At 39.6% G+C, this 13001-nt stretch overlaps 1 protein-coding gene across 1 annotated transcript in view; it reads right to left on the bottom strand.

The window, feature by feature from the left end:
* The window catches only part of LOC126291855 (brachyurin-like), a 508030-nt gene that overhangs the window by 44549 nt on the left and 450480 nt on the right, over positions 1-13001 (bottom strand). The window contains exon 4 of the mRNA XM_049985577.1: positions 4106-4204. Coding sequence (XP_049841534.1) covers positions 4106-4204 — 99 coding nt within the window. The remainder of the gene's footprint in view (positions 1-4105; positions 4205-13001) is intronic.

Here is a 13001-nt window from a genome sequence, read left to right on the forward strand (position 1 = left end):
TTATACATTTTCGTATTTCAATGTGATTCACGTTGAAATCTTATTTTAAATCTGTCAGGGACAAAAAAGGACTTGAAACATAAACAGAATGGAATGGATAATGTGTTGGGAAAGGTAACAGAATTAAATCAGACTATAATGAGGAATGCAGCGAGTCTGAAAATAAGAAATTTGCTAACGGTGAGTGCAAAATTCAGTGTAATGAGGTCTTTTCTGAAGGCATTAGTCAAGAATGTTTCCCTTTATGAAGTGAAACGTGGAAGAAAAATAGCTGATACAATTTTAAGGTTGAATTCAATTTTCTTACCACATTCCTTGGGCAACAGATAAGGTTACACCTTTCATGGACTTCTCCTCTGCGAGACGATTCGAATAATATGTCACACGCCATACTATTGGCGTAACAGACTTAATTAGCATATTACATGATAATGAAAGTATATTTGGCTGCTTGGAATACGATACCAAATAATCCCTTGCTCCTTTTGCATGTACATACATTTTGGTAGCAATGCAGACATGGAACTGAGACAAGGTGATGAGCTGTGATGCAACTTTTTCTTTAAAGGCCTTTTTTCAGACACTGTGTCTCAGGATAGGGATGGTTCATAAATATAACGGCCGTAAGGGACGCAGCAGAGGTCTTGACAGAGCTGCTTAGCTTGTTTTCCCACAGGGAGTCCACAATGCGTTTACTGCCTGAGGTATCCTAAGGGAAAGGAAACTGCGCAGTTCAGAGTAATTGGATAGGCAGTAATTTTGCATGCAGAGAACGGAATAATTAAATAAAATGGTATGTGGCACTCACGTGAACAGTACATGATCTCTACACATACAAACGAATCTCATAGAATGCTCTCTAATTGGCGGAACAGTCTTAAACTTTCGAGTGGATGGAGATCGCCCTGTTTTCGTCATTGCTTTATGGAGGTGGAGTTACCAGATATGACAATTGACAGTTTTTTTAAATTTAATTGTATGGCTAGGGCCCCTGTCGGATGGGCCGTTCGCTGGCTGCTGGTCTTTCAATATGACGCCACTTCGGCGACCTGGAGTTGATGAGGTTGATAGGATGGTGATGAGGACAGCACAACACCCAGTCCCTGTGCGTAGAAAATTCTCCGACTCAGCTGGGAATCGAACCCGGGCCCAGAGGATTGACAATCCGTCATGCTGACCATTCAGCTACCAGGGGCGGCAGCACAATTGACAGTAATGTTTTGAGAGTAGCAGAAATAATTCTTGTACATAGCAGACTCCAACTTTGGAGTGTGACATTGCTGTCCAGAGCCAGCGGAGAGATAGCTCAATATATGCAATATGAAGACAGGAAAGCTCTCTCTCTCTCCCCAGAATGTTGTGTTGATACATGGAGTGCTTTATTCTGTGGTCACTTTGATCACAATGGACTCTAAATAGATCAGCATTAAATAAGCTGAGAGTCTCGAATGTTCTCCAAGTGGAGGTAGAAGAGTCATGTCACTCAATACGTTCTTCTGGGGCAAAGGCGTCACTGTGCACATAGCCCCAACAACAAGGCGAGTGTACGCGGCCATTATAGACAGACTGAAGAACTCGGTAAGAATATGTGAAAATGGCTCAAATGTCTATGAGCAGTATGGGACTTAACACCTGAGGTCATCAATCCATTAGAACTTAGAACTAGTTAAACCTAAATAACCTAAGGACATCACACACATCGATGCCCGAGGCAGGATTCGAACCTGCGACCATAGCGGTCGCGCAGTTCAAGACTGAAGCGCCTAGAACATCTCGGCCACAGCGCTATGTGACTGACACTTCAGCCAAGAATATGCAGTTTAATAGGTTGACAGGCAGTATGGAGTACATATAGTTATCTGGAATCCCACACATTCAATGACACACTGTGTTGCAAAGGTAAATTACGCGTTGCAATTTCACAGCATGCACATTACAAATGATGTTGTCACAAGGGTGTCTCAACATCCAGTTCAGTGTCTAGTCTGGAGAAATATATTAAGCCGTCCTTCGTGATGCGTTCAGCCAAGCAAGAAAGTAATGCTGAATGTCAGTTACGCATGGTTTCCTGTTACATTAACTAATGCTCTTTAAGCACAATATATTTCAGAATTCATTTCTGTAGAGTTTTCCTCTTTTGTTGCTTATTTATTTTATCTAGAACTATCTGACACTTATATCAAGCTTGCGATGTCCTTTTTTAAATTTATTTCTCAGAAAACGTTTTCTATTCTGCATCATTTTCTAAACAACATGATAATAAAAACAATATAATAATACACGGGAGTGGATTGTTTTCCCAGAAATAGGCTACCTACTCTCATTACGTTAAAGTACTTGATAGAAAACTCTTTCAGGAATGCACAAATTCTTCTGATGTCTACCTAATTCCATGATTTATGCTACCCACCTGGCAGAGCCAGAGCTCTTACACTTCTAGACACACTTGTAGTTGTTGTTGTTGGTAATTTTGAGTGGATAGTGATGGGGCCGATACAGTACAGAAGATTTTGAAATGTGGTGCTACAGAAATATTCTGAAGATTAGGTGGGTATATTCTGTTAAAGAGGAGCATTGGAATCGACTATGGAAGAAAAGGCATTTGTGAAATGACTTGATTAAAAGGAGGGGTCAGTGATAGCAAACGTTCTGATGCAAAGGGGAATTGTGGATCTGTTATAGAAAGAAAGGTTTAAGAGAGGCAAGTGGGTAAAAATTGCTTACTGTAAGCAGTTTCAAACAGGCATGGGTTGCAGTATTTACACAGTAGTGGGTAGGCTTATGTAGAATACAATGACAGACTCTATGACAAAGGCTGTATGAAACCTTTATTCGGAACAGAGATCACCACAAAACTTTGTTGTAAACTCAGCTCAGTTACATTTCTGCAAACAGTGATCAAAACCAATAAAACTGATATTGTTCAATAGTTTCCTCTACTTGGCCTATTTTGCCCTTGAATCTGTTTCTCAGTCAAAAATAATGTTATTCAAACTGACTTGTCAGTCGTGACTGATGTTTGTAGACACTGCTAACACAAAATAAAAACGAATGGAAGAGGTAGTTACTGCCAATCTCTCAAAGGAACTAGGTAAGTGTGCCTGTAGGTACTTGTTTTTCAATATTTTCAAACTGATAATGTGTCAGGCATGTTGGGTTGTGATGAAAAGTGAACGTGTCCTCGTCTGCTGAGAGATAGAGAAACATATCAGAGTTGCTTGTCCTGATATGCAGTGGGGTACATAGGATGAAGTGTAGTCTACTACATCAGACAGTAACCTGATGTGGAGTTGTACACAAAGCTTAATTTACAAAACTCTTGGAGAGACAGAGGAAGATCTACTGGCACAAGTTTTGGGCTCTGCACTAAAATCGGAAGAGACACCGGGAGGGATGGAGAGTTTGTACAGGAATGTGCTCCAGAGGTAGAATGTCTGTAACAACGTTGGTGGTCGCCACATCAGTCTGCAGTTGTAATGAGTCAGTAGTGTTCTGTACGTACAGACGGTGGATTCCTTTTTGTTCTGCAATGTGTTGTGTGTTAATACACATAAAAGTGTTTAAATGATAAATGGATATTACGTATATGTTTCCTTTCTAACTGTTGCCTAATAATCGTAGTGCGCCAGGCCCAAATCAGTTCTCCAAGATGAAGTAGATGCATTAAATATCTGAGTTGAAACCATCGTAGAACGGAAACGGTATGTTTCCAGACATGGGTTCCTATTCAAAGTATTATGTAAACACTCCCCTCGGCAACTCATAGAAGGCTGTAACGGGAATTTACGAACACCATGTATACAAAGTGAAACGAGCAGTATTTCCTTACACTAGTTATGTAATATTCACTAACATAGCAATTCCATAAAAAGTGTGCTTGAGGGTATTCAACAATGGATAACGCTACTGATCGAAATGTGAATGTCTTCCATAATGTGCAGATGGTCATTACTGAATTGCAGCTATATTTCGTTGCATAATTAATGAGAAATGTCCAACAATGCCATGCCTTCCACGAAATGTCAAGGCATGTGAGAGGTTCTGAACCAAGAAAACAAACTTAATTCAGTACTGTATCACAAATTGAACTAAGTCAGTAACTTACAGTCACTCTTTCTTCCCCAGCCGCTGATCAAGGCACGTTTTCCGACGAAGGTTTCATTGACCTCACTGGAGGAAGGTAACGTCACCAGCGCAATATAACCTACAGGAAAAAATGTTGAATTATTTATACCGACTGTATTTTATGTTTGCATTCTCCAAATCTCGAAAGCAGTATCATCTAACAAAGGACATAGACTGAAATAACTTACCTTTGCTTTCCTCATGTTAGCTTGAAAAGAAGTCATAACCAACAATACTATCAGGTGGTAATACAGAATATATCCTCCTCTCAAGACACTGTCCATTCCGTGCAACTGCTCTTCCAGGTCCTTTGCTGTCTCTGACAGAATTACAATGTCGTCTGCGAACCTCAAAGTTTTTATTTCTTCTCCATGGATTTAAATTCCTACTCCATATTTTTCTTTTTTCTTTCTTTACTGCTTGCTCAATATACAGATTGAATAACATTGGGGAGAGGCTACAACCCTGTCTCACTCCCTCTTCAACCACTGCTTCCTTCTCGTTCCCCTCGACTCTTCTAACTACCATCCGGTTTTGTAAAAATTATAAATTGTTTTAGCTCCCTGTATTTCACCCCAGCCACCTTCAGAATTTGAAAGACAGTATTCTAGTCAACATTGTTAAAAGCTTTCCCTAAGTCTACAAATGCAGAAATGTAGCTTCCCTTTCCTTAATCTGTCTTTAAGATAAGTCGAGGGTCAGTATTGCCTCGTGTGTTCCAACATTTCTATGTAATCCAAATTGATCTTCCCTGAGGTCGGCTTCTACAAGTTTTTCCATTTCGTCTGTAAAGAAACCGTGTTAGATTTTGTATCTGTTACTTACTAAATTGATAGTTCAGTGACTTTCGCAACTGACAACATCCGCTTTCTTTGGGATTGGAATTATTTCTTGAAGTCTGAGGGTATTTCGCCTGTCTCATACATGTTGCTCACCAGATGGTAGAGTTTGCTCAGGGCTCGCTCTCCCAAGGCTATCAGTAGTTGTAATGGAATGTTGTCTACTCTTGGGATCCCGTTTCGATTTAAGTCTTTCACTGCTCTGTCAAACTCTTCAAAATCTTCAGTCTGTAACACATCCCACATTTCATCTTCATCTACATCCTCTTGCATTTCCATAATATTGCCTTCAAGTACATTGCCCTTGTATAGACCCTCTATATTCTCCTTCCACCATTCTGCCTTCCCTTCTTTGCTTAGAACTAGTTTTCCAAATGAGCTCTTGATATTCATACAAGTGGTTCCCTTTACTCCAAAGGTCTCTTTAATTTTCCTGTAGGCAGTATCCATGTTGCCCCTAGTGATATCTGCTTCTACATCCTTATATTTGTCCTCTAGTCATTCGTGCTTAGCCATTGTGCACTTCCTGTCGATCTCATATTTGAAACGATTGTATTCCTTTTTACCTGCTTCATTTAATGCATTTTTATATTTTCTCCTTTCATCAATTGAATTCAATATCTCTTCTGTTACCCAAGGATTTCTGCTAGGCCTGGTCTTTTTACCTACTTGATCCTCTGCTGCCTTCACTATTTCGTCTCTCAAAGCTACTCATTCTTCTTCTACTGCATTTCTTTTCCCTATTCTTGTCAACTGATCCCTGATTCTCTCAAAAACCTCTGGTTCCTCCTGTTTATCCAGGTCCCATCTCCTGAAATTCCCACCATTTTGCAGATTCTTCAGTTTTAATCTACAGTTCAGAACCAATAGATTGTGGCCAGAGTTCACATCTGCCTCTTGAAATGTTTTACAATTTAAAACTTGGTTCCTAAAACTCTGTCGTACCATTATATATCTGAAACCTTCCAGTGTCTCCTGGCTTCTTCACATATACAACCTTCTTCTCAAACCAAGTGTTAGCTGTGATTAAGTTATGCTCTGAGCAAAATTTTACCAGGTGGCTTCCTCTTTCATTCCTTACCCCCACTCTGCATTCACCTAATTCTTTTCCTTCTCTTCGTTTTCCTGCTATCGAATTCCAGTCCCCCATGACTATTAAATTTTCGTCTACCTTCACTATCTGAATAATTTATTTTATCTAATCATACATTTCTTCAATCTCTTCATCATCTGCAGAGCTAGTTGGCATATCAACTTGTACTAGTGTGGTGGGGGTGGGCTTCGTTTCCATATTGGCACAATAATGTGTTTACTAGGCTGCTTGTAGTAGCCTATCTGTGTTCCTATTTTTTATTCAGTATTAAACCTATTCATGCATTACCCCTGATTGATTTTGTATTTATCTCCCTGTATTCATCTGACCAGACGTCTTGTTCCTTGTGCCACTGAACTTCACTGATTTCCACTACATTCAACTTGAATCTATCCACTCCCCTTTTTAGATTTTCTAACCTACCTGCCCGATTACGAGGATCTAACATTCCACGCTCTGATCTGTAGAACACCAGTTTTCTTTCTCCTGATAACGACGTCCTCCTGAGTAGTCCCCACCCAGAGATCCAAAGGTGGACTATTTTACCTCCAGAATATTTTACCCAAGAGGATGCCATCATCATTTAACCATACAGTACAGCTGCATGCCCGTGGGAAAATTTACGGCTGTAGTTTCCTCTTGCTTTCAGCCATTCGCAGTACTAGTACAGCAACGCCGCTTTGGTTATTGTTACAAGGCCAGACCAGTCAATCATCCAGACTGTTGCCCCTGCAACTACTTAAATGGCTGCTGCCCCTCTTCAGGAACCAGAAGCTTGTCTAGCCTCTCAACAGATACCCTCCATTGTGTTTGTACCTCCAGTATGGCTATCTGTACCGCAGACGCAAGCAAGTCTCCAAGATCCGTGGTTCATGGGGAGGAAGGTATCTGTGTGGTGGTAAAATCTGCAACTGATGCTAAATAATAAAAAGTTTGAGTTCATCCATACGGGTGCTAAAAGGAATCCATTGGACGTCGGCTACACGATAAAACAAATAAATCTTAAGGCTGTAAATTCAACTAAATACCTAGGAACTACAATTATGAACAACTTAATTTGGAAAGAAGAAATAGAAAATGGTGTGAGGAAGGCTGCGTTTTATAGGTAGAGCACTTACACGTGGTAGATGCAACAGATGTAGGAAAGAGATTCCCTAAACTGTGCCTTTCCGTCCTCTTTTTCTGTGTGCTGTGGGAGTCTTACCAAATACGATTAATACAGTACATCGAGAAAGTTCGGATAAGGGAAATACTTTTTGTACTAATGAGAAATAGTGGAGAGAGTGTCACGGAAATGATATAGGATTTGGGGCAGACATCATTAAAATAAAGGCGGTTTTTTGTGGCAGTAGGTCATTTTCACGAGATTTCAATCACCAAGTTTCTCCTCAAAATGAGAAAATATTTTGTTGGTGCCGACCTACATTGGGAGAAACGATTATCATAATAAAATAAAGAAAATCACAGCTCTCACTGAAAGATGTACTTGTTCGTTTTTTCTGTGGGCTGTTCGAGAGTGGAATCATTATTGTGAAGGTAGTTCGATGAACCTTTTGCCAAACATTATGTGTAATTTGCAGAGCAGCGATATAGATGTAGATGTATGCCAGCTCATGAAATAAGATTCTAAAGCATTTTTTTTCATATATGGATTATGTGAGCCCAGACGGGTTCTATGAACGCTAATAGGAAACTGAGTGCAGGAAATAGAAAGCAGCTGCTGATAGAGAGACGGTATATTCTGTTGGGGGACTTTTTGAATGAGTCACATAGAGTAGTAAAACGCTTTGAGCTCATACGTCAAAGTGACAACGTGTTTTTTTAGATATGAAGTCAATGAACTCCCAAGAGTCTGCTACGAATGTTGTTGTCAGGGAGAAAATTGAATTTAAAAGTAGTTTAACTGTTTGGTTGTCTGAAAACCCATTCACGTTCGAAATTGACCATAAAGAGAACAGGATTTGAGAAAAGACGAGAAGCAAGGCATCTTGGTCAGCTAGTTAGAATGTTATTGCCTAAAAAGAGGAAACGTGTAGGTTAAGTTTATGTGTTATTGGAAATGATACAAGAAAATTATTCCTATTAATTACAAACAAAAGTTGTATAACGTAAATTTAGTTATTTAATTACTATAAAATTATTCCATCTCAATATTTTAATGCTGATTTAAAGTGAATCTTGAGCTGTATCATTGCCACAGTGTAAAGCAAACTGAAACTCCTTTTTCATTTCTGATAGCAGTATTTACTGTTCATTGCACGTGTCTGATAAATGAATGTCTAGTTCAATAGCCACGTGAGATAGCCACATGTTAGTTGCTAACAAACACACAATGTAAGTAGTGGAACCGAGGGTAGAAAGGAGTACTGCGGTGGAAGCAATATCGACGTTTTTAGGTGTCAAGGAGATGCTGGCACTCAGCAGCAATAAGTTGAACTATATCACCATGGTGCTCTTCAGCAAAGACAGCCATGTATTTTCGGGTTGAGCACTGTTATGTGAAGTTTCCATTGTGTGATATTTTGCTCCTGCCTTGGAATTCCTGATTATTTTTTAACAAAGGTAATGTATACATAATTGTCTACTGAGGCAATGAACAATCCTGTCGATGTTCTTATTTCCGCCAAGTCGGTGTATTTGAAGGCTTCAAATGATTTTCTCTTCCCCAAGCTACTCTGGTTAACACGCATTACACAAAGATGGCTGGAAAGTTTACAAACGTATTTATGGACGAATAGGAACTTAAGCACTACTTCAAAACAATGATGGCTAGTTTATTCAGTCTAACAATGAAAAATTTTTGTAGCTTAGCTTATCAGTCCGCTGTAAGAAATAGCATTGTCCACAGATTAAATACAGGGTGTTTCAAAAATGACCGATATATTTGAAACGGCAATACAAACTAAACGAGCAGCGATAGAAATACACCGTTTGTTGCAATATGCTTGGGACAACAGTACATTTTCAGGCAGACAAACTTTCAAATTACAGTAGTTACAATTGTCAACAACAGATGGCGCTGCGGTCTGGGAAACTCTATAGTACGATATTTTCCACATATCCACCATGCATAGCAATAATATGGCGTAGTCTCTGAATGAAATTACCCGAAACCTTTGACAACGTGTCTGGCGGAATGGCTTCACATGCAGATGAGATGTACTGCTTCAGCTGTTCAATTGTTTCTGGATTCTGGCGGTACACCTGGTCTTTCAAGTGTCCCCACAGAAAGAAGTCACAGGGGTTCATGTCTGGCGAATAGGGAGGCCAATCCACGCCGCCTCCTGTATGTTTCGGATAGCCCAAAGCAATCACACGATCATCGAAATATTCATTCAGGAAATTAAAGACGTCGGTCGTGCGATGTGGCAGGGCACCATCTTGCATAAACCACGAGGTGTTCGCAGTGTCGTCTAAGGCAGTTTGTACCGCCACAAATTCACGAAGAATGTCCAGATAGCGTGATGCAGTAATCGTTTCGGAGCTGAAAAATAGGCCAATGATTCCTTTGGAAGAAATGGCGGCCCAGACCAGTACTTTTTGAGGATGCATGGACGATGGGACTGCAACATGGGGCTTTTAGGTTCCCCATATGCGCCAGTTCTGTTTATTGACGAAGCCGTCCAGGTAAAAATAAGATTCGTCAGTAAACCAAATGCTGCCCACATGCATATCGCCGTCATCAATCCTGTGCACTATATCGTTAGAGAATGTCTCTTGTGCAGCAATGGTAGCGGCGCTGAGGGGTTGTCACGTTTGAATTTTGTATGGATAGAGGTGTAAACTCTGGCGCATGAGACGATACGTGGAAGTTGGCGTCATTTGGACCGCACCTGCAACATGGCGAACAGAAACCCGAGGCCGCTGTTGGATCACCTGCTGCACTAGCTGCGCGTTGCCCTCTGTGGTTGCCGTACATGGTCGCCCTACCTTTCCAGCATGTTCGTCCGTCACTTTCCCAGTCCGTTGAAATTTTTCAAACAGATCCTTTATTGGATCGCTTTTCGGTCCTTTGGTTACATTAAACCTCCGTTGAAAACTTCGTCTTGTTGCAACAACACTGTGTTCTAGGCGGTGGAATTCCAACACCAGGAAAATCCTCTGTTCTAAGGAATAAACCATGTTGTCCACAGCACACTTGCACATTGTGAACAGCACACGCTTACAGCAGAAAGACGACGTACAGAATGGCGCACCCACAGACTGCGTTGTCTTCTATATCTTTCACATCACTTGCAGCGCCATCTGTTGTTGAAAATTGTAACTACTGTAATTTCGAAAGTTTGTCTGCCTGAAAATGTACTGTTGTCCCAAGCATATTGCAACAAACGGTGTATTTCTATCGCTGCTCGTTTAGTTTTCATTGCCGTTTCAAATATACCGGTCATTTTTGTAACACCCTGTATGAAACTGCAAGGGAAGATTGAGCTAGCGGATTCGTTAAGAGACATCCTCTTTTATCTGTTCACAAACGTGAAGCAACATCTGAAGTAAGTGCCATGGGCTTTAATAAAGTAGCAGTAGATACTTATTTTCATTTGTAACAAGTTTACTTGAGAAGCACAAAATAACAGCTTCTCAAATATTTAATTGCCATGAAACAGGCTCTCGGTGACCTCCAAATACCAATCAAAAATCATAGCTTGCCAGGGGAATCTTCAGGTCAGATAGTTACTATTCGCAAAGAAAGGGTTGAATCTGCAACCTGCCTTATTTATAGGTGGCCAAGATGAGCTTAGATGCCACCGACGCTCATTTTTCCTAAAAAGAAGAAACAGAAAGAATCCGAGCTACGATTGCCACAGGAAGTTGGACTGAGGTACGCACCATTGGATGAATTACAGCAGAGACATTTTTTGTGAAATTTTCTAGGGCATCAGAAACTCACCAGTTCTTTTTATAGTCGATGGTCACTCAAACACACACCAAGAACCTTGAAGTTATAGACTAAACATTTTGTGGGTTACTTATATATATTGTAAAGTCAGTTCATCGTTGTGCTACATTTGGTAGTTTCCATGCAGTCTATGGTTTCTGTAATTACTGTAATTTGTGCATTGTGATGACAGTTCAGTGTTGATACAAAATTTGTGGATATATCCCTTGTACCTACACATGCACTACAGTCATGCAAAATCTTGATATTGGTTTGTCTTGTCCTTTTCAACTCCATTTCCTGTTTACTACTGTCCTGCATTACCATATGAAATTACAACAATCTGTATCCTCTGTCACCTGAACCTCAAACATTTGCTCAGCTCAACATAAAGTGGAACACCATGGGCGCTATTCAAATTGCCTACATACTTACATGTGCAAACCTAGGAAATTAAAAACTGAAATTGAGTGAATTGTCTGTGAGTAATGTGAGTGCCACAAATGGCGAATTCAGCCATGAAATGAGAAAGTGAGAAACCAGTAAGGCAGAACAGTCAAAAGTAATGATTCTCCACAACTCTAGTTGTGGAGAGGCCGTTATACTACTGGGAAAAGTTAAAGCACTTACAGTGACTTGTCAATCTAATGAGGTGTGTTGATAGTCCTAGTTCAGAAGGTGTGAATTCGAATGAGAGTCATGACTGATGAGTTTCGCTTTTAAATAGGTAAAGGTATCACACATAAAATTCCTGCCTTTAATCCTCAAGGTAAAACTCATCAATTTTAGCTTCTGAGAGGATTCGAAGATAATTAACCTACTTCACAATTTTGTGGAAGCAAATGAAGTTTTGTAATTAACCACATAGAAAGTAGTGGACTGCAATCACGATTATTAACTCTGGAGAGATTTCATACATACTAACAGTTTGAGGAAAATTATGGTATTAGGCACATAGGAAAGCTAAAGGTGACACTTGTTGGAAAACACAGTTATATAATGAATCATGGGAAAGATACAAGAATTTTGTACAGTGACCCACAAACCAAAGCAGATATCTGGACGAAATTACTGTTTAGTCACTTTTCATTAAAATGTTAATTATTATGTTCCTAAGGGCTGCTAAGGGAAACTAATAGGTAGGACATAAGAAAATATTCCAGTATTGCTGCTTTTGCAAGACCAGAGTAATATCTTGAATTGTTCAGAGGGATGTTATGCAAATATGTGAAATATAAATAAGTGTAGAGTTAGGAATCAGATGGTAAACTTGAGGTGAATTATTGTCAGACAACACATAGTCATCATCATCATAATTTTCATTTCAAGCACTGGGCCTTTTTCTGTTTTGCCTGCTCTGATACGCATTTCCTCCTCAGTCTTCCTTGTTCTCTTCTCCCAACTGACTTAAATCATGTTATCTGGAGAGCTAATCTTTCTTCACTCATTCTTTCGAGATATTCGTTCCAGTTTCTTCTATTTATTGTATTTTATTGAAGATGTTAAATATATTTTGTTCTTCCCTAATTGCCGAATTTCGAAATTTGTTGGTTCTTGTACATCCGTTTACCGGTCACATAAACCTCATACCTGTTGCTTGTATGCGACTGCCTTGACATTTACTGACAATCCACGATTCACATCCGTAAACAAGCTTTAGAACTTCCACTTTCTTACAAAATTCGTTTTTTTCTTGTTTTATTTTTTTAGACTTCTGTTTTTGGTTCCACATACATTACCAAAATTTGTTAATTTCTTCTCTATGTCTTTGTCATCCTCATATGTTATGTCACAAACTAAATAGTTGAAATGTTTTAATCTGTTATATCGTTGATCACAATTTTTGTCTACACAGTATATTTTCTTTTGAAAGCCACTGGTTTGGTCTTCTATTCTGAAATCGTCAAATAGTACTCTTCACAAACCTTACCTAAATATGTATTCTTCTATGTAGGTCGTCGTCATTATATGACTGCAGTGTGGCATCATCTGCATATAAAAGGTAATTCAAATAGGAATTACTGTTAATCTTAATTCCCCTATCTTTTTCTATTTCCGAATTGTGTCA

The sequence above is a fragment of the Schistocerca gregaria genome, chromosome 9 (genome assembly GCF_023897955.1).
Source record: "Schistocerca gregaria isolate iqSchGreg1 chromosome 9, iqSchGreg1.2, whole genome shotgun sequence".
Taxonomy (NCBI): domain Eukaryota; kingdom Metazoa; phylum Arthropoda; class Insecta; order Orthoptera; family Acrididae; genus Schistocerca; species Schistocerca gregaria.